The 23,374-nt window shown below is 28.7% G+C and overlaps 1 protein-coding gene across 1 annotated transcript; it reads left to right on the top strand.

Moving 5' to 3' along the window:
• The first annotated feature begins 113 nt into the window (after positions 1 to 113).
• On the top strand, positions 114 to 18,745 carry LOC129971525 (uncharacterized). The gene is made up of 12 exons (XM_056085380.1): positions 114 to 508; positions 631 to 823; positions 3,021 to 3,089; positions 3,474 to 3,550; positions 3,649 to 3,699; positions 5,023 to 5,090; positions 5,189 to 5,308; positions 5,992 to 6,072; positions 10,421 to 10,559; positions 11,156 to 11,238; positions 11,330 to 11,423; positions 18,516 to 18,745. Exons 1-12 carry the CDS (start codon positions 476 to 478, stop codon positions 18,720 to 18,722), a joined length of 1,215 nt encoding a protein of 404 aa, XP_055941355.1. The 5' UTR covers positions 114 to 475; the 3' UTR covers positions 18,723 to 18,745.
• Positions 18,746 to 23,374: the final 4,629 nt, after the last annotated feature.

The raw sequence follows: 23,374 nt of genomic DNA on the forward strand, positions 1-23,374 counted from the left end.
TATAAATAATAAATGTATTTATACACTTAAGCAAACGTCTTAGATAAATTTATCCAAAACTATAAATATTAAATTTATTTATAGTATATTTTATTTTTCTATTTGTTTAATAAAAAGAGATCACTGGGACCGTTACTGCGGCATCTCTTCAAATGAAAACAACAAATTGCAAAACAAAACCATCGTGAAATAGCTGGCCTTGCATTCTTTAATAATACATTTTCAAAATGACAGTCTAGATTTTATTAAAATCAACTTTGGATATTGTAGATTTTCTTGATATATAGTGAAGTATATATATATATATTATTTAGATCGAAAATTAAAAATTTTTATAAATTAACTTATACAAATCGAAAATTCCAACTTTTAAAATTAATTTTAAGATCTGCTTTATTAAAACAACCAAGATAATCTAGTCGTTTAATTATCTAGTATACAAGAGTTATATCTGTACTTTGAACTATACTGTGCTATGCATCGGCGGAACACAAGAAACGAAACTTTGGTTTGTATCGAAACCAACTCTTACAAATTTTAAATCCCCTTTGTCTTTCGTGTATTTCTAAAACTAGTTTTGACTGATTTTTTTTTTTTCACTGTTCTACTTTTTATTACATTTTTTTATAGGAAAAGCCATCAAGAAATGAACCATCTTCAAGGGATAAAAGTAATAATGAAAATGAAATTCGAAATTCAGCTTACAGGCGCTTTTGTGAACGCATTTCTTTCATGAAATACATTTTTATCATTCTGATCATTCCTCCTATTTTAAATTATGCTTCATTAAAAAGAGAGAGTTCTGTTCTTCTTCCTGCAGAAGGTTTGTATTAATTTTAAATTTTTCATTTTTTTTCTGTGCTAATTGATCAGTTCCATCTGATTTGCATAAACCGACAAAACAGATGCTAAGAAATGATGATGATTCTAAAAAAAATAATATAGAGGTAGTTAATGTTGATTGCCATAAATTAATATGCTATTGATAAAAGTATTAAAGTATGGTCAGAAATAAACTTCTAATATTACATTATAAAATAACTACACAATTTGAAAACAAGCTTAGCAGCTTCAGATTGTGATATTTATTATAATTATGTTGTTTATGTCTGCTCTTTTGACTAGAGAAAAGTAAATAAATCTTATTTTGTCTTATTGTGTATCAGTAAAATTAAAAATTAGATTAAATTTATATTTTTAATTTAAAGATAATCAAATATGTAATTGTTGAAAATTATCTTTAAATCTCAGAACTTTTTTGGCAAACATTTATAGAATATATTTTGAATTTCAAATGTCATATACTATTTCATGACAATGTTTTAATTTATTCTGTAATGTTGAGGACAGTGGTTTTTAACTTGAGATGATCCAATAATTGCTTCATCTGTTATTACAAATTGGTTAATATATTAACTGCCCAATATTGTTTCTGAAACTTTAAAATTCACATGTATTCTTTTATATATATATATATAATTTTTACAACTATAGTTCCCCTTCACTCTTGATTTTACACAGTTGATTCTAATTGTTGTTGCTATTTCTTATTTTCAGTACCAGTATAGTAATGCTAGTATCTGAAAGCATGTGTAATATGTAGGTCTGGTTGGCAAATAAAGTGTCTTGTAGATATTCAAAAATTATTGTACTAGTTGCTGATTTAGGTAATTATTTAAAAAATATTTAGAAAAGAATTGCTTATTATCTTCTTGCCAAGTGCAACAATATTTCTGTAATTTTATGAATTATTTGCATGCTGCTGCTGCTGTGATTAACGCATATCAAAATGCTACAGTTGCAAAAGACCATGACGTAGGACCGAGAAACAAACAGCTGCTAGCAATAGGTTCAAGCTGAATGACATGAAACAGTGAAATGAAATGATGTACAAACCATTAAAATCAGGAATTTACAAGAAGTATATTGGAAATTAGGGTTCAGTGACAATGTCTACACTAACAACTGTTTACAGACAGAATAGGGTGACATCTATATGACATTTGTAGACTACCAGTAACCAATAGAAGTTTGCCTTCTCTGAGGAATGAAGTTTTCTTTCCTGTTAAGCAAGTGGATAGTTTTGTAAAACAACTTGAAACATCATAGAAGTATCATCTTACAGCCATTTGTGAACTACTGATAGATGCAGCATTGTATCTAAGAATGTTTTATGTAACATATTTTAGGCTTTCCATTCAGCATATTATGGGATAGTTTAAATATACATAATTTTTAATTTTTTCAAACTATCTAAGCACCCACATGATTTTTTTTCTGTCATAAAGTATAACTTCTATTGGGGAATTATAACAAATCACTGAGATAAAATTATATGGGAGTAATTAAAAGAATGCAAAGGCAAATTTATGTTCTTAGCCAGCCTTGGTATTGCAAAGGTAAAGGGTGCCGAGAACATATCCTTTTTTGTCCCATATTGACATTTCCTTAAAAGAGTGACATGAACACTCATGTTTTGTCCATAAAGTGCCTAGGGTATCTATCTGTAATCCACTTGCAACTTGATCCCTATGTTACTGCTCCTCTGAAGTCCTAATTTTACATAATTAATCATGAATCTATGGAACCATTTTAATCAAGCCATAATTAATTAAAAATAATAATGAATAATTTGCCTCTCTAAATAATTAATTATGTACCTTTCAGTTGCATCAAAATCAACATGACTATATTCCTGTAAACATCTACCAACTACCAGCCTATTAACTGCGCTTTGTGATTGTTCTTACTTATTAATATAACTTGATTATTAATGTGTCTTGTTATTTAATATTACTTGATTATTAATACATAATGTGACTTTTATTTTGTGTTATGATTCTAATGATTGATTGCTGCATAAATTTGTTTTTATGAGTTTTTATGCTTTCTTAATAATGTGATCTTTTTCCCATCTGTGCTAAATCATAAAATAAGGTTTTGTAACCCTTGATCATTTGTTATAATCATTCCAATTTAAGCATCAGGAGTAAGAATTTATTATTATTTATTTATTATAGGGGAACAAATTGACATGGGATGGGGACAAAAGATGTTTATCAGCTGTATTGGCAAAGGTGTTCCTACAAGTAGAAAATTTTCTTACAGTTTTCAGTAACTCTGTATCTATATATTTTTGTTTTATTTTAACCTGTAAAATTAGATTAAGAAATAATTTGATGTTACTTAAACAAAGAATTATTTAAATAAAAATTAAATCATTTTAATGTTAAGTGCAGTTTTCAATTTAATATAATTAGTTCGATAAATTATTTGAAAAATTAATCTAAAGTGAATAGGTTTGAATGCATTTTATTGGAAATCTAATCAATTTTCTTACTTAAATTATTTTATTATAGAAATATGATACTATGTTAATATTTTACAATGCATGTTCTGCACAAATGTCTGTGTGTGTGTGGCACAAATTAATTATTAATTATTTTTTTTCTTTCTCTCTTTTCTGTTGATAGTTATTTTGGATGCTCCAACTGGAGGTACTTCTGATGTTTGGTATTTAGTTCAACAACAGTTATCGAAAATCTCAAAAGTAACTATAAAATCCATTTTGTAATCTTATACAGATAATATTTTTTTTTTAAATGTTATCAGTTAAGTAATTTGAATTATTTATTTCAATTATTCTAGGTTTGTGTTTATGATCGAGCTGGACTAGGATTCAGTGATCTACCTTTTGTAGTAAGTTAAAAATGATGAGAAGTTTCACAATGAGTTGCTTTGTTTTATGGAAGGTTCTTTTAGAATATTTTTGTTTATTAAATTTTAATGTATTGCCTGTAAATCTTATTGGCATTACCTTTTGAGAATGTCAGATAAATATTTAAATTTTTAAAATTAGTGTTCGTTATATGCAACTAATTATATTCATAATCAAATTATCCTAAAATTGATTAATTGTATTTTCAATTTGTATATATTTTATAAAAAAAATATTAAACTGAGGCGGATATATATATATATAAATTTTGTTGTGAGTATAAATTTACTTTCTTTTATAAATGAAATCAGTTTGATTTTAATTCATGTAGATTTATAAATAAATTAATTTGATTTTGTCTATACTATCTGCTTCATTCTAATGTTGTTTTATTATTTAACACTTAATAACTGAATGAAAATTTCTTTTCAATTAATGTTAATGCCCATAGTCTTAAATTTATAATCAGTACTGATATATGTGTGTATGAATAATATATATATATATATATATATATATATATATATATATATATATATATATATATATATATATATAATATTTTTATGATGTCATATATTAATGTATTCACTTGTGAATGTGAATTACACAATAAATGTTTGTTTATTCAAACTATTTCTGTGAATTCTTAAAATAATTATAGTTTATGTTTTTAACAAATATGTGGGGTACTGCATTTAATAAAATTTTCAATTGAATAGTAATTTCTTTTTAAGGTATCATTTAATTACTTGTAATAATATGGAGTAGACTGTACAGTACTTGGTTCCCCAAACAGCTCTTGTATTTGATGAAAAAAATCAGTCAAATAATTAGATTTTTTTATTGACTTCTTAGAAATCCATATTGCACTGATAAAACTATCAATCATTACTTAAGTTTGAATTATTTTAAGTGATATGCAAATTACAAACTTTATTCTTCTAATTGAAAAATTTATTTTCTGCAATCTGATTTTCTAAAATCAATTTGCTGGTCTGATTTTTAGCAGAATCAGTTAATGATTTCTTGCTGAGAAAGTGGGTAATATGGATTTAATTATATAAAGATATGATGTTAAAAAATGTTTAATGAATTATTTAAACTCATTTACCTACTGTTGTCATGATTTCATTATCAATCTTATCTATTTGGGTTAACAGGGAAACATAAAATGTTGGCATTTGTTCAATTTGCATGTCAATCAATTTTTATGCTTTCTCTGATAGTATAATTTTCTTTGTAGACAGATTTTGTTAGTTATTTTATTTCAGAAATTGTTTCTCTCCTCTTTTGATATTTAGAATGAAATAAATAGAAATCAAAAAACAGAGAATAGAAAATTTGTATCTCAGGTTGCTACCTTGGAGCAGTAAGTTTCAGATATTTGTGTTAATTTTTTTTAAAGATATATATCTTTTATGTAAAATAATTTAAATATTATTTAAAAAAAAACTTTATTTATTTTAGAATGACATGCGATTTGCATCATCTAGTCACAGTTGCCAGACCTATTGATCGACCTTTTATTATGGTTGGTTCAGAAACTGGGGCACTCATTGCTAGGCATTATAGCCTCACGTATCCAGGGTATGATATCGTTTATGTATTGCTTTCATGTGTTTTTTAAAATTGAGTTAAACTACCTTTTATTGTTCCAAATCTTAAATTTCAGTATGATTTTTTTTTTTTTTTTCAAAATATGTATTTCTTTCTATTAGAAAACTTTTCTTGTAGCTATCTAGTAATGCATATCAATGAATTTTTTGCTTAATCTTTTCACCCAGTAATTTAATTTTATATCTTGCAATGTGAATCAATCATAATTATGTTGTTCATTTGAAAGAATTTTTAGTGCCATTATGCTGTATTAGATAAAAATTAACTAACAATTTTCATTATGTCTTAAGGTGGGCATTAAACACAAAATGATATATGTAATTTTTATTTACTAAGTCTAAAATAAATTGTGCTATTCTGTATAAAGAAATAATAACATGAAAGCAAATCATTGTCTTAGTATTTAGTATTGATCACAGCATTTATTAGGAATGAAGCACATTGATGTACATTCTATTTGTAACATTTTTTTAACCGTATTGTCTTTTAATTTGCTACAGATTATTAAAACACTTTATTTTATCTTTCAATTATTTTAACAGCAATGAAGTACATTGCTTTTGTACCAAATAAATTATTTATTCAAGAATATTGAATATTTCAAAAAAAGAATAATAAATGTAAAGTAATAAAGGTTAAATATTTTGTTTTAGAGATGTGTCAGATATTATTCTACTTAATCCTTTGGTAGAAGATTTATTTTGGAGACAAAAAGAGGATTGGAATAATTATTGGTAAGTTCTTTATAATAATGCATTTAATATGGTTAAAAACATGAACTGTGATATACTCAATAGTCCAATCACTTCTTTTCTTTGATATTTTTTGCAGCAAACTTAATTCATTCAACTGGTTCTCTGATACATAAGCTGACTATTTGCTAAACAATCCATTCAAGATTTTAACTTGATTAATTAAATAAAATAACTATCATTTGAAAATAATATTATTTATATTTTATGACAATAATATATTATTTGATTACTTTAAAGAATAAGTCTCATATATTTTTACTTTTGTAAACAAAGTAGAGGTATTGTACCAAAAAATCCATTGTTGAAATTTTAATGAATTTTCATATTTCAAACATATTTGAGTCTTAAATGTGAATTAATTATTATTATGCTATCTATGAACTTGATAACTCAAAAATCATCTTTACAGTAAATTCGTAGATTTCTTAATCCATTTACAAGAAGTTTGTTCATGTGCATATAAAAATAAGATAACTAAAAAAACTTGAAGAACTAGATGGCTAATATTTAATACAGAATTTCATCAACAAAATTGCATTCTTATCAAATTTTGTACTCAATCTGTCCCCTAATTAACTATCTGTCAGGCTCTGTATTCAAATACATGCAAATACTAAGAAAAACATATTTAAAAATAACTATTTAAATAAAATTTCGTATGTGAATTTGTAATCAAAATTGTGTACTTGCATCGAATTTTCGTCTCAGTTGTTCAAAAAAGGTACAGGTAAGGTCGTTTCAGTTGCTCAAAAAAGGTATTCCTGAATATCCAGCCTAATGTAGTGGATAGGCAGACTGGATAGCAAAAAAGCCTGATAATTCGGAGTTCTATGAGTTCGTTTCTTTGCCCACCAATATCAGAAGACAAAGTTTTTATGCCAAAACTCACTGTTATAATATATATTTTCTTATTGAGTATTAAGCCTTCCATTTATCTCAATGTGAACACTTCCGCATCCTGTTGAATCATAGAAGTAGTTGCCTCTATTGAGTCGAGTTAAAGCAGAAGGCTCTGTATTGGTAGTTTACATCTTGCACTGCATGTTTCAAGAATGTCTTTAAGAAAAGCAAGTTAAAGGATATAAACTATTCACATTTTAACATAAATTTGGTAAGGCCTGACTTAAGTGCTGGAAATATAAAAAAGACATTAATGTAAATCGTGGGCCTAATTCTTAAGAAAATTTAATCAAACTAGTTTAATTTTTCATTGATAAATGATTACACTGATATGAAAAGGTAACCCTAAAATACGAGTCAAAACTTACAGTTTTTAGTTTTTGAAATATTCCTTAATAAATGACAGCTTCTGCATTTTAGCCTGTTTCCAAAGCCTTGGCATTGTTGCCAATGCAATGCCTTGCCTTCCTTATTTAATTACAATAAAAGAAAATTAGCCAGATAGTCACAGACCGGATACTATATTCAATACCGGAATGTACTATATTCAAAATGCATAATTATTTTTTAAAATTATTTTATTGTTACACTACTAAATATGAAACATCACGAATTGTCATTATCTTTGAAAGAGGAAGAGACATATGCTTACTCATGTTGTCACCAACCCTCAATCGGTGAAACCAGAAACGATAAAGTTTATACTAAGAAATGTTACAATACAGCAAGATTGCTAAAAGTTCTCATATGGGCCTACAAAATGTTATTTCTTAATTTCATTTTGCATTGTTTCATGTATTAAGAACAGTTTATTTAATTGTGTACCTGATCTGAATACATATAGTCTAATTTTTAATGAAGCATTCAATAAATCTTTGTAAATGGGTTTGTGCATTTATTTTTGGAATAGAAAGAGAAATAAGCAGGTTGAAACCAGATATCTGAGTCATTTTACAGCTGAAGTTTTTCTACAAGAATTTCATTATTCTATGGGATGTTGGATTTAAAACAAGATTTTAGCTATAATCATTGATTTTTTAAAAAAAACATATTGACTGATGAAATACAAAAATAATTTTCTACATTGTTAATAAATGTGGGTAGTTAAGGACTTTATATTGTCAACAATTCATTTAGACATGGAAAGATAATCAACATTTGGGATATTGACTTCTCTTTATCTAATCTGTACAATTTACCAGTAAAAATAGAAGAGTACCTTAAATTTTCAATGATTAAGAAATATATATTATTTAATGCATTCTTTTATATAAAAATACAAAAAAAAAACATTGTATAACCACGTGGCTAAAGAAAGCAGTTGCTGTTGAAAGAATAGCCAAAATGTGAGTTGAATTAGTATTGTATATTGAAATGAGCAAGCTTCCTTCACTGAAACCTGTATTAGATAAGTTCATTGCAAAATGTAACACAAATCTGATATTGTCTAGTAGACTGAGGACTTTTCTGTCATTGACCAAAATTATCCTGTCAGAGCATTTACCCATGTTCTGTCATTTTTGTCAGAGGAAGAAAAGAAGTTGGTCATAAGCTGTTTCAAAATTTTCATTGTCATGAAAATATAATATTTCTGAAGAACTGGCAACTGTGAATCGCATTTCCATTTTTGATTTTTCAAACAAAAATTTGTATACCAATATCAGCAAAGTTAGTATGAGTTCCAGTTTGAACTGAATACTAAAAATGCTTACTAATCAGGGAAAAAAGTATGTATATATATTTTCATTCATAGAGTTTGATAATTCTCCTCTCATTTATGCACTTACTAGGAGTATGTGTTGTGTAGATCCAAAGACAATAATCAAACAAGTCCATAATAAAATGTGAAGATTTTTTAAAAAAAATCTTTTTTTGTGAATTGGAAGTGATGACAAGAGAAATATCTTGAATGAATTTGAGAGACTCTACTATTTCCTTATTGTACTTTGTTATACTAATTTCTACTCGTCTTAAAATATCTCTTAACAATTTTTTGAATGATATACTTTGTACTTCAGTAGAATTTAAGAAGTTTGGTGTTAAGAAATCAAATTCATAAGTTTTTAACAAAATATTTAGCAGGTTAAAAGAATTATCAGAAATCTTGGGGGTTAATTAGCTTTTGATATTATCCCAGAGCCAAAGGGGATTAGCTGAAAGGAAATGTTCCTGAATTAAGAATAGTGTGGTTGAAAACCTTAAAAAAAAGATGCATATGTTACAAAGTATTTAGTTTTAGATGAATTGGAAGAAATGTTATAAAAAATTATATGCAAAAAAATGGCTCTAAATTTGTGGAAAATATGGAATGAACAAAGATTACCATCTGAAAATGAGGAAAAGAATAAGAAAAACCCAATATAGATTAATCAACAGTTTTAAATTCAAAAAGAGAAAAAAATTGAATTACAATTCAAAAAGGGAGTTTCTGTATTGCAGAAATCTGTAACCTTTTTGAAAAATTAGAGAAGAAAACAAATTTTCAATGTGTATTAAAATTAAATATTTTTAGGAATTGGGGCTTTAGTATTACAATTTGAAATACTTCCATTCCTTTATTTCAAGTTAATTGTTTACTTCCTTTGAACCTGATTTGAATTCTTTTATTTAAAAGTAAATAAAGTTTGTTTATTGAAGTAACGAGGAAATAAATAAAAAGTTAGTGGTACATTTCAATGTTAAGGGGTGAAAGACTTGATTTAAATTTATCATTTTTACTTTTCTTCAATAAATGAGAAACCTCTTTATGAATATGTAAAAGTCCATGCCTTTTACTACACACTACCATTTGTTTACTTCTCCCTGTAATATCTTTTTGATTTTGTTTTTTCATAACTTTTATATTGTCATGAAGATGCAAAGAATAACAAGTCACAAAGTAACACTATATAAAGTTTATTAGCTTTAAGCAACTCGTAACATGCAGGCAAAGAACTGATTCCACTGCTTGTGAAACTCAGAAATTATACATTTACAGAATAAACTAAAATTATAAAGAAAGTTCTAGAAGCTTCTAGACCATTAACAAATGAATAACAAGAAATTCAAATTAAAGTTTAACCTTTACATTAATACGATGTGGCTGGGATTCGAACCCCCGCCCTTGTGCTTTCCGAGCGTGTACTTTACATCTGAGCCACAGTGACAATGCGAAGATCTTCCTTTTGCGACAATATCAACATGTATCTGATAGCCAGATGTGCATGAAATATTTCATTCCACATGAAGTCCAGTTTATGTCCTGTTTGGTTTAGAGGTCATAATGTTAATTTTCACTTCATATTATTATTATTGCTCATATTGTTAATTTTCATTTTCTATTATTATTATTGTTCATATTGTTAATTTCAGTCATTTATTTTAGTTATCTTTTATAAGCATGTTGAAAAGTGAAGATGAATCTTACATATTTTTTCTTCTCTCCCAGGAATATGCATTTATTGCCTTCTTTACAGTCTCTCCAGCTATCTGCTTATGTTGGAATATCACGTATTGCTGCACTTTTAGGCTGGTTGAAACCTGATGTGTATGGTGGGTCAGTACCCAAAGAAGTTGAACTTAGGCAAGTAAGTAAATATTTGTCATATTAAGTATAGATAGATTTTTGTAATGCATAAGGTGCCAGATTTTTTTTAAAATCTTTTTTTTAATTTAATATTTTTTTTAATCATTTACTTTATTAACAAAGATTATATAATGTTTGCAACATTTTATTTAGGTGAACAATTAATCAGAATTTAGTTGAGATCATTCTTTTATTAGAAATTTATAAAATTAATATTAACTATACTGCAGCAATTTAATGAAACATTGATTTTAATTAATAAACTATGGCTGGGTTATTAAATGCCTGACTTTTGCGTTGTTATGATTTAAATTAGAAAGATGCTATTGTTGATAATAAATTGAATTGCTTAAAAGGTATGTTTTAATTATATAATTTTATATTATTAATTGTTTGTTAACTAACCAGTCTCGCAGAATGGATAAAATAATCTTTTAGCAATCAAAGCAATAAAGATATTTCTCTAATACTGATTTTATTTTCTAAAATACTTCATAATAGTTTGAATTTCAAACTGGCTGCTTAGAGGTTAATAATGCCATGCAAATAATACAAATGTGCATTAATCTTGTAAATATTGTCTATTGACCTTTTTAGCTGTCTCATTTGTGCAACCCTAGTCACATGAGTGCTGTATTTCATGAGCATTTGCTATTAAACACAAGTTTTGTACAAATGAAGTAAGTGATGAAAATTATGTATGGATAATTTAGTGTGTGATGTATTATTATTATTATTTTATTTTATTTTTTCAAACATATATATTTTCAGTGAAGTATGGCAAACAAAACCTTTTCCCACTAATATATCAGTGTCTGTAATAAACAGCAGGCAATTTGAAAAAATACCTTCTCATCTGCAAAAGGTATGTGTTTCAAAATTTTATTTAAACTTATATTTCTAGTTAAGCAATTCTTATTTATATATTTAAATTTGTTAAATATATTGCATTTATTTTGAATGCAAAATTGATTTACATTTTTTTTTTTCTAAACATAACAGTCATTTTTCTAAAATATCATCACCAACTTCAGTGAAATGGAAGGATCTATTTCAAAACATAAAAAGAATTAAAATTTTTAGAAATTATCTGTTATGTATATGTAATAAATCAAAAATGCATTGGATGAAATATGTAGTCTTTAAACTAAATTTGTAGATTTTTGTCAGATTTTGAACAAAATGCATTCATAAGAAGTTTGGCCACCCAAATAGAAGTGAACACAATAGCTACAGTATATAAAGAACTAATTGAATAAAAAAATGACATACGAATTTAGAGTCTAAAACATAAATTCATATCAAAATTTGAAACAAAACTTATCAGAGGATTAGACTTTTGTTATTCCATGTTTTTGGATGACAACTCAAAAATTTAATGACTTGTATAAATAAAATTTTATTTTCTGTTTTAGCATCTAAAATGTAGATAGAATAAAATTTTGAACTTCATTCTTTAATGAATTGATTCTTTTAGACTATGCATAAAACAAAATAACTCAACTATGCAATGACTTAGATAGTATAGGATCTTGTTACTAAAATTGCTGTTCTGTGATAAATTTTGGTTTTATTTGATGGAAGTAAAAATGCATACTTAGTTTACTGTACTTTGCTACAAAGCTCTCATGTATCTCTAAAAATAAAAATCTGAGTATTCATGGTATTCACATCCTTGTCCAAGATCCATAATTGTATGCTAGGTGTTGAAAATGTATTAATATTTTATTTTATTTATTTGTTTATTTTAAAATGGCAACGTTATTTAAGAAATATTTTTTGCTGTCTCATTTTGTAGATGGCAACTTGTAGATCAATCCCAAGATGGAATAAACAAAGTTTGAATTTTTTACCGGTGGGATATCGTTTTTCTATTTTAATATAAAAAGCGAAAGAAAACGGTGTTTTTCTTAGGCAGCTTTAACATTTTTTGGCGTCCGCGACAGGACTTTCTCGAAACAAAAATAAATCAAGATGTTTCAAGCAATAAAAGGTTTTAAAAAAGAAGATCTGAAATACGTTGCGTCTGAAATTGGAGAAGACGTATCAGAAAATATTACGATAGTTGGATTAAAAGATCTTATTTTAAAAAGTTGTGAATATAAGAATGATCCAGAATTCGTTCAAGAACTTTTAAGTAATGTTATTTCGGAAAGGAAATTAAAAGAAGAAACCGAAAAAGAAGATAAAAGATTGCAGCTTGAAGCTGAAAAGGAAGATAGAAGACTGCAGCTTGAAGCTGAAAAGGAAGATAGAAGATTGCAGCTTGAAGCTGAAAAGGAAGATAGAAGATTGCAGCTTGAAGCTGAAAAGGAAGATAGAAGATTGCAGCTTGAAATTGAAAAAGAAATAGAATTGGCAAGAATACAATCTCAAAATAGAGGTCAGTCATTTTCTGCTAATTCTACTGCTGATTTAAATAATTATAAGAGAAAGTTTACACTGCCTAGATTAGAATTTAGACAATTTGGCGACGATATTAAAGATTGGCTCCCATTTTGGAGTCAATTTGAGCAAATACATAAAGATGAGGATATCGCACCAGAAGACAAATTTCAGTACCTAGTTCAAGCAACAATTTCTGGTTCTCGTGCTAGAGAGGTTGTTGAAAGTTTTCCGCCAACTGGCGCCAACTATCAAAAGGCTATTGATTGTTTAAAATCGCGTTTTGGTAGAGAAGATATTTTAGTGGAAGTATATGTGAGAGAATTATTAAAATTAATTATTTCTGTGCAAACAAAAGAAACATTTTCATTAACTTCTTTGTATGATAAGCTTGAATCATATTTACGAGCATTAGAAACATTAGGTGTAACCACAGATAAATGTGCATCCATTTTGTATCCTATGGTTGAATCGTGTTTCCCAGCTGAATTTTTAAAGGCTTGGAATCGTAGTAATATTTCCAGTATTAACTCTGACGCGAAAGGAAAATTGGATAATTTGATGCAATTTTTGAAAACGGAAGTTGAAGGAGAAGAAAGAATATGTTTGGCTGTAGCCGGTTTCGGTTTAGGAAAGGGCCAAGAATACAGACCTTTGAAAAAGAAACAATATAGCTCGGAGAATTTGAGAAATAAAGTACCTACAGCTATAGGTTTGTTAACGACTGCTGCAGATAAATATGTAAAGAAATCTTGCGTTTTTTGCGGTGGTAAGCATTCAAGTTCAGATTGCTTTACGGCTCAAAAAATGACTCTATCGGAAAGACAAAAAATAGTCAAGGAAAAACGATGCTGCTTTGCATGTTTATCGCCATTTCACGCAGTTAAAAGATGCCGAGCAGTTTTAAAATGCCTGATATGTTCTAAAAAACATTTTCCTATAATGTGTGATGTGCTTGATTCGCAAAAGATGTCTGTAGAGGGAAAAGAAGATAAACCCGCACTAGATGTTAATATGGCTAATTTTAATAAACACAGCCCTAAGATATTTCTTCAAACTCTCAAAGCTAAAGTGGTATCGGATAATAAACAGAAAATTGTGAGGTTACTTTTTGATTCTGCATCACACAAATCTTACATTTTGAAAAGTGTAGCTGAAGAAATGAATTATACACCCGTTCGATGTGAAAAATTGATACATTCTCTTTTTGGTGGCGTTATCACTAATGAATTTAAACATAATTGTTATAAAGTAAAATTGAGAAATTTGATTGGAGATTTCGGCTGTAATTTTGAAGTTCTGGATCAATCTATCATTTGTGACAATATTAGACCGGTTTTTAAAGGTCCCTGGATAAAAGAATTAGAGGAAAATCAGATTAATCTAACTGATATTAGCGATACTTGTGAAGGCATTGATATTCTAATTGGAGCTGACGTTATGGGGAAAATGTTAACTGGCAAAAGAAAAGTCTTATCTTCAGGTCTTGTCGCTGTAGAAACTTTCTTAGGATGGACCTTAATGGGTAAGGTACCACAGGAAGAATCTTCGGAAGAAAACCTGGCTTTAACAGTGCTGTCCTTATTTGTAAATGAAGCTGAAATCACAAATTTATGGAAATTAGATTCAATCGGAATCAATGATCCTGTTGAGAAAAAATCTAAGAACGAGATTGATCTTCGGACCAAGGAGCATTTTTTAGAAACGGTAACAATTAATAAAAATGGTCGATATGAGGTTTGTTTACCATGGTCTGATGATAAGTCACCTTTGCCCGACAACTTGGATTTGGCGAGGAAAAGGCTCGACTACACTACCTCAAAACTTATAGCTATGAATATGTATGAGAAATATGAAAATATTCTTCTAAATTGGTTAGATAAAGACATAATAGAGGAAGTTCCTACCAACGAAATGAACTCTTATGGTAATTATTTACCTCACCGTGCAGTGATAAAACTAAGCAGCAGCACTACTCCAATTCGTCCGGTGTTTGACGCTTCAGCGAGATTAGCAAATTATCCATCTTTGAATCAGTGCTTGGAATGTGGTCCTAATCTCATTGAGCTTATTCCAAATATTCTTCTTCGATTCAGAGAGGGACAGCTTGGCGTTATAGCTGACATCAGGAAAGCTTTTCTGCAAATTAGTATTCGTAAAGAGGATAGAGACTTCCTTCGGTTTTTGTGGTGGGAAAATAGAGAAGAAAAGAAATTGAGAGTTTTTCGTCACACAAGAGTTGTTTTTGGGGTAAAATGTAGCCCTTTTCTTTTAGCTTCAGTAATTGAGTACCATATTCAAAAATGTGAAGGATTTGAAAAATCTTTGAAGAAAAGACTTTTGGAGAGTTTCTACATTGATAATGTCGTTACTAGTGTCGACAGTAAAGACCAATTAGATCGATTCATTGACAATTCTAAAACCTTGATGGCAAAAGGTGGTTTTGATCTTAGAGAATGGGAATGGTCTGGCGACTGTGAAACTAATTCAAAGGAAGAAGCTCAGGTATTAGGTCTTATTTGGAATAAGAAATTAGACACTTTGAAAATTAACATGAAATGGCTGGATGGCATTAATGTGGAAAAAGTAACTAAAAGGAGTATGTTATCTACAGTACATAAAGTATTTGATCCTTTTGGATTCACTGCACCAGTGATGCTCTGTCCGAAAATAATGCTACAAAAGGCATGGACATTAGGTACAAGTTGGGATGAAGAAGTAACTGGTGAGCTTCGTAAAGAATTTCTACAGTGGTTTCAAGAACTTAAGCATTTGTCTGACATACAGATTCCTAGGTGTGTTCAAGCATCTTCAAAAGATATAAGCAACTGCACTATTCATACGTTTGTTGATGGAAGCAAAGATGCATATGCTGCTGTTACATTCCTTAGAATAGAAAATAATGGTCGAATCGAGCTATTTCTACTTGCAGCGAAATCTCGAGTGGCTCCTTTAAGAGGCACAACTATCCCAAGAATGGAACTTCTTGCGGCGGTGATTTGAGCGAGGCTAGCGAATTCAGTTGTTGAAGCTCTTGGTTGGAAAAATGTTACGATATATTACTGGAGTGATTCTACAACAGTGCTTGCATGGATATTACGAGAAGAAAATTGGTCTGTCTTCGTTAGGAACAGAGTCCAAGAGATAAGGAAGTTGAGTAATCCTACATCATGGAGACACATACCTGGTGATAAGAATCCGGCAGATTTACCTTCCAGGGGCTGCAAGGCAAAACATCTAGTCTCCCTAAGATGGTGGGAGGGTCCACAATGGATGAAAAATGCTTTTGAATTTCAAAACATTATGGGTTCCACCAACCATGATTGGAATGAAGAAGAGATTAGAAAGGAAAAGTCTAAGACGACTTTTATATTATCAAATAATGAAGCCCGTGGTGTTGCAAACTGGTACTACAGATATTTTTCGAACTATGATAGAATAGTTCGTCTTGTTGCATGGATCCTCCGCTTCATGAACAACTGCAAAAATATAACTGAGAAGAAGCATGGTGAATTAACCGCTACAGAATTTCAGGAAGCAGAAATGAAGGTTTTATTTATGATACAGAATGAGTCTTTTCTCCCAGAAGAAGAAAAGAGATTAAAAACCCTACAAGTATTTAAAGACGATCTTGGCATCATCCGTTTGAAAACTAAAATTATTTATCGCAAGGACAGTGAAGATTTTCTTAAACCTATTGTTCTTCCTCCGAAGCATGAAGTGGTAAAGCGGTTAATCTATAATGCTCACGTTAAGAACTGTCATGCTGGAGTCCAGATACTATTGAATGCACTTAGAGAAAAGTACTGGATCCTAAATGGAAGAAAAGCGGTGAAACATGTGGTGGCCAATTGCATTACGTGTAAAAGATATAGCTCAAAGAACATAGAAGTTATAAGTCCCCCCCTTCCAGAAAATAGAGTAAAGGATGCTGCGGTGTTTCAGATAACTGGCGTTGATATGGCTGGACCTTTATTCCTTAAAGACAAGAAGAGCTGGGTTCTAATTTTTACTTGTGCAGTGTACAGAGCAGTTCATTTCGAGCTTGTTACTGCTGCATCGACTGATGTTTTTTTAATGGCCTTTAGGAGATTTGTTTCTCGCAGAGGAAGATGCACAACAATATACTGCGATAATGGCTCCAATTTTGTTGGAGCAGCCAACTATTTAAAACAACTGGATTGGAACCGCATCCAAAAATATGGAGCAATAAACTCTATTGACTGGAAGTTTAATCCTCCAACTGCTGCCTGGTGGGGCGGATGGTGGGAGAGATTAATTAGAATTTTAAAAGATCTTTTGAAGAAAGTGTTAGGACAGGCACGTCTCAATTATGAGGAGATGATAACGGTTTTGGCAGACTGCGAGCGTGTAATCAACTCAAGACCTCTAACTTACATTTGCGAAGAGGAAGCTATAAAACCAATTTCTCCATCGATGTTCATACAAGATGTGCATGAATGCAATCTTCCTGATATAGATGCTGTAGAGCAAAATTCTGTGAGCAATAAATTCAAATACAGACAAGCAGTGCTTAAAGACTTAAGAAATCGCTTCAGATCTGAGTATTTGGGTGCTCTCATACAGCGGAGAAATAAAAAATCAAGAAAATGTACAGTTACTGTTGGTGACATTGTTATGGTGGAAGCAGATAATAAAAAGAGACTTGTCTGGCCTTTAGGTCGTATCACAGAAATCATACCAGGTAAAGATGGACATGTACGACTTGTTCGAGTGCAAACTTCACAGCAGAATTTCCTGCGACCAATTCAAAGAATATATCCATTAGAGTTAACATCCTCTGATGACTTCTCCACTTCGATGACACCAGATGATTTGAATAAGTCAAATGACATCACCAAAACTTCTGACAGTACTTCTGGCAACGAGATGAAATTTAGTAGAGCCGGAAGAAGAATTAAATTGCCAGAGAGACTGAACTTGTGATTTATTTTGTTTTTGATTGGACATTTTCCCATTAATTTTCATTTTTATATTTAAATATTAATTGAAAATTTGTAAAACGTTGCCATTTATTGAATCTCTTAACTGTGTTTAACTAATAGTATTATATTTTGATTATTATTTATAATCAAAAGGTGGGAGGATGTTGAAAATGTATTAATATTTTATTTTATTTATTTGTTTATTTTAGAATGGCAACGTTATTTAAGAAATATTTTTTGCTGTCTCATTTTGTAGATGGCAACTTGTAGATCAATCCCAAGATGGAATAAACAAAGTTTGAATTTTTTACCGGTGGGATATCGTTTTTCTATTTTAATATAAAAAGCGAAAGAAAACGGTGTTTTTCTTAGGCAGCTTTAACACTAGGGAAAGAGATAATATCTTTGTAAAAAGTTTCAGGTAGACTGCTACTACTGTTTCTTCCTTCAAAATGTGCTGTGGATTTTAAAATTTAATCAGAATGCTGAATGTATGCATTAATTGGCTCCATTCAAAAGTTATAGCAAATTTTTTTATAAAAAAGTAAATCATTCAGTGTACAACATTATTTTTTCAATTACATGGCTTCTTATCTATTATTGATTTCTGTTTCTTTGACCAATAGGCATGGCAGCAGTCTCAGCTGTACTTGCGACAGAGTCTTCATCCCACTGCTTCATATTATATCACAGATGGAACTGCAGGCCAATTGTATAATGAGCCTGTAACAATTTGCTCCAAAGTGCAGAAATTGGTTTATGATTGGCGACTTAAATTTGAGACTTATCCTACGGTTCATACATTTCGGGAACATGATACACTCTTTGAATAAAAATTATTAATTGTGTCTACTTAGACATCTTTTCTGATGTCTTTTTTCTTTTTAACATTTTTTTCCTTCCATCCAATGTGAAATCATGAAATTGCTTCAGATGACCTCTGGGAAGGTCGACTTGATGATTTGAAACTATGAATATTATATCCTTTCTTTTGAAGGGAATTTAAAGTTGTAGTTTTGAAAGGGATTTTTTTTCCCTAATTATTATTCATCATATTTCAACTTTTATGTGATATCTGACACTTCAGTTTTAGTGAGTAAATCATTTATTATGTTATGTTCCTTTTTTACAAATGATTGATTTGTATCAATCAGGTACAAATGAATGTGATTCTACATAATATCTGGATTTTAATATTATCTTTCAAATATTTATATTATATTTCTCTTTAAGACTTCTTTTCAAAAAAAAAAGTTTGGACTAAGTTATTTATTAAATATAAAATCAAACAATAATTAGAAAAGATTTTTTTTGAAAATTGATTAAGTATTGCTGTAAAATATTATATGCTAAGATCAAAATAAGAGTCACATATAGTTATAAATAAGCAAATTGATAAAAATTAAATTGGTGGTCCAATGGTATTGCTAAAGAAAATGAATTCAAGTATATTATTTGTTTTTCATTCCTTCTGTCTCTTCCATTCACTTAAAAAATATACCAGCTTCCAAAAATTAAGGTACAAATTTTACCCTTTAAGGGACCCTTTTTTTTTTAAATCTAATTTACAAACAGATTGACATAGAAACATGAGAATTAAACATTTATTGTATTAAATGTAATTTTGACATCAAGTATAATTCATAATCAAATTGTTATATATTTTTTTGAAAAACTCATTGTTGGAGAAAAATAATAAATGAAAAATATCCATGTAAAATTAAATGAATTTTACTAAAGAATATGTCTTTCTCTTGCTTTAATTCATGAATAATATTGATATTTCATACTTTCATTTAAGATATGAGACATCAAATTGATAACAAACAACATTGTGGAACAGTGCTTGTTCAAAGTCTCAAGATATGAAAATCAAATTGATTGATCCATTCCTGCCAAACCTTAATCCTCAAAATATTTCTCAATAAATCTAGCTTGGCTAAATCAAGCATTACCATCCATTTGGATGAATTTCTCACAAATGCTCCTGAATCTTTGCATATGTATTGGAAGATTTCATGTCTGCATCTCTCATCAGACCACTCAGAGAGATTCTATATACTCTATAATTGTGTCTTTCAACAATGTTAGATTGATGTGATCTCATACCTTATATTGCCTTATATTCTGTCTATGATGGCTTATGGTCTAAATAATTCCCCAGTATAATTATGAACTTGTATGAAATATGTGTGAAGAACACTGAACGCATTGCTGAGTATTTCAGGTTACAAGTTCGCTTGCTCAATATAAATTCTATATAATTTCTCTGTCCTAAATTAAGGACACAAACAAGTGTTCTTCTTTGACACATCTCTAATTTTGAAGATTTCTTTACAGTCTAATATTCAATATTTCCATTCTGTTTGCAGAAAAATGAGTTAAACCACAATACGGGTCTTGATATTTTAAGCTGAAAGTTTTCTTCGAGATTGTAATTCATAATCAACTTTAAACAGGATTTCTCACTACTGAATTCTGGGATTGAAACTAATGCCAGTCTTTAGACCAGCCTGCTAGACAGCAACATCTATTATACAACTTTTTGGCAACATTAACATGTGTCAAACTCATTTTCATCTACTTGATGGTTCACCATCTTAACAGATCAAATGTATAAAAAAATTTGTGACATTTTCAAAAATATATTTGCTTTTTAAAACAGCAATTTCTTGAAAAATAAGTAGTAGATATGTTCCTTTTATTTGATTTAATTAATGAATATTATTCTTCATATAAACAATATTTATTACTTTTTGTATTCGTTTAACAGTGGGTTTCAGAAAATATGTTGTATCTTAAATTTGGAGGCAACTGCTATGGAAACATATTGTTTTTGTGATGCCCAGCCCATGTATCTTCCTTTGCTTACCTTTACTTTACTACTGCATTGGCATTCTCCATCTTTTTGAATCATCATCATATTTCTATTACCTACTCTGAAAACAAACAAATGAATAAATAATAGACTTGCCTTATATCTAAAAACTTGATCTCAATTTATGTGAATTAATGACAATATTTTTTAATTTGTTAAAAAGACTTTTTCTAATTATTTTTATGGGTAATTTGTGGTTAGTTATAAAAGTATGTATTTATTTAGTTATAGTCTGTTGCCATAAGAGTTATTATGTAATATTTTCCTTTTTAAAAGGAAAGCTTTCAAGTAAATTCATCATGAGAAATGAAAAAAAACATACAGTTGCACTTAAAGCAATCATATCAATTGGGTTGTGTGTAAGGATAAATATAAAGCAACGAAAATGAACATTGAAATTCATATTGTAAACTCTCATTTTAAATTGCAATGCCTATTCCTTAATTCTAGAGCAAATTAATTTTCAGTATGGATATTTACATTCTTTCTTTTACTACAGAAAAAAGAAGTAAATTCAATAGCACTGTCAGAATGTTATTAAAAAATTCTCAAAAGCTGTAGATATTGAACATTTGTAAAGTATAAATTATTTTCCATGCTAAATTAATTTTATCATTTCTTTTCAGTTTGTTTGCTTCCAGAATTCTTATTTTCTCTTAGAGATTGTACCAAATTTTATTTATAATGTGCCAAAAGTATTCCCTCTCTTATAAAATCTAGTCACTTAGGTACATAGAATTGTTGTTAGTGTACTTAGAGAATAATCATTTGAAAGAATTAATTCGTGTGACAGCATGGCTCATATGACTGCATATCATCTAAATACATACTGTCATGATGTGCTGTCAAATCCTTTCATTTTTCTCCCTGGAAGGGTGTACTGTGGATTCCAAAAAAAAAAATGCTGCTTATCATATGACATCACCGGTTTGAAACTACAAACATTATATCCCTTCTTTTGGAAGCAATTTAAAGTGGTTGTTATAAAAGTTTTATTGTTCTGAAATTAGGGTTTTTTCTCCTAATTATTCATCAAATTTCAACTTTTTATGTGTCAGCTGACACCTCAGTTTTAGTGATTAAATATAGTTAAGTTATTGAATTAACTGGTATTCGATAATTTGGCAGCAGAGAACAAAAAATGTTATTGTAATAACTTTTCTAATAAAATTAATTACCAATTTAATTAACAAAGTTTTATGACAATCCTTTTGAGAGCCAAGGAAATTATACTTCTCACCAAATTTATCAATCTTTATGTGCAGTTATGTTGGTTGCTTACATTCTCATAATTTTTTTAATAAAATAGAAACCTAGATGTTTCAGTCTCTTATCCCACACAAAATAATATGGCAATTAATTACTTAGTTATCAGTGAAGTAAATTAATAAATCAAATTAAATTTATCTAATAAGCTAAATATCACTTAAGTCTATCTAAATCCTAAAAATATTTTAATATATCATTACTTGGAAAAAAAAATGGCCTTTTAAAGAATTAATTTTTGAGAGTTTTGAACTGTAATGCTATTTAGATTTTTAAAAAGCCATGTAATTCACCAGTATGGATTTTTTTTTCTAAGCATGCAGATTTTGGATTAATGCTAGCTTTAAGGCTCTCCCCACCCCCCTTCTGAATATACATATTTTTCCCAGTATTGTAAATTAACTGTGAATATCCTATAAAAGAATAAATTCTTGTTGCATCATTGACAAATATCATTATGCATGACATCTAATTACATGCTGGTTTAAACTATGCCGAAACCACACATTATTTTCTTCCTGCAAGCAGTATAATAAATTTCAATTGTTTTGTCTCTTGAGAAGGGTCATATGAGTGTCATTTTTCATTATTAATTCTTATGTCAAACAGGGTAAAGAATGTTGAACAACATTTTTATGAAGTTTCTAATTTCAGAAGATTAACTTTAATAAATCATGAAAATTCTTTTAAGTAAATAGAAAATTGCATGTGGAAATTTCATATATTTTATTTATTCTGTGCATTTATCTTTTTTTTTAATAGAGGAGAAATAATATTTTTAGTTCTGAAATTACATGTGGGTATTTCTAAATTATTTTTGCCTATCAAGCATAATAGGTTTTACAGAATTCTAATATTACTTTCCTTGAAAAAGTATAACCATTCCGATTTCTATTTCATTGAAATTGGATTTAAAAACAGTTTTTGCTTTCATAGAAATATACCAATTCTTACATTTCTTCTTTGAAATTAAGTTTTATTAGATGGTATTTTTAAGGAAAAAAATTTTTACAATATATATATATATATATATATATATTAAAATTAAATTTAAAAAAATTTATTTGTAGAAATTTATCTTTATATGAAATGGTATTTTATATCATTTCAATCTAGAAAGACTTCATGCATTGCTGATTTGAATATCTAAAATGATAAATTGCTTATTTATTATTTTTAGATCTATTAATATACAGAGTTCATCAAAAATGTATATGCATTTTAACAAAAGAAAATTCTATATATTGAATTGTATTACAAACTTAATATAATCCAATCCATAAAAATGCTTAATACAAAATCAAAACTGAAAAATCAGGATTTTAATTGTGCAACATCTTT

This window comes from Argiope bruennichi, chromosome 6 (assembly GCF_947563725.1).
Source record: "Argiope bruennichi chromosome 6, qqArgBrue1.1, whole genome shotgun sequence".
NCBI classification, from domain to species: Eukaryota; Metazoa; Arthropoda; class Arachnida; order Araneae; family Araneidae; genus Argiope; species Argiope bruennichi.

Bases quoted from the DNA above. Each gene is read 5' to 3' on its own strand.
- LOC129971525 (XM_056085380.1), top strand. From the start codon at position 476: ATGCATCGGCGGAACACAAGAAACGAAACTTTG. The intron at 824-3,020 runs GTTTGTATTAAT...TATTTATTATAG, and splicing joins TGTTCTTCTTCCTGCAGAAG to GGGAACAAATTGACATGGGA. The intron at 3,090-3,473 runs GTAGAAAATTTT...TTCTGTTGATAG, and splicing joins TGGCAAAGGTGTTCCTACAA to TTATTTTGGATGCTCCAACT.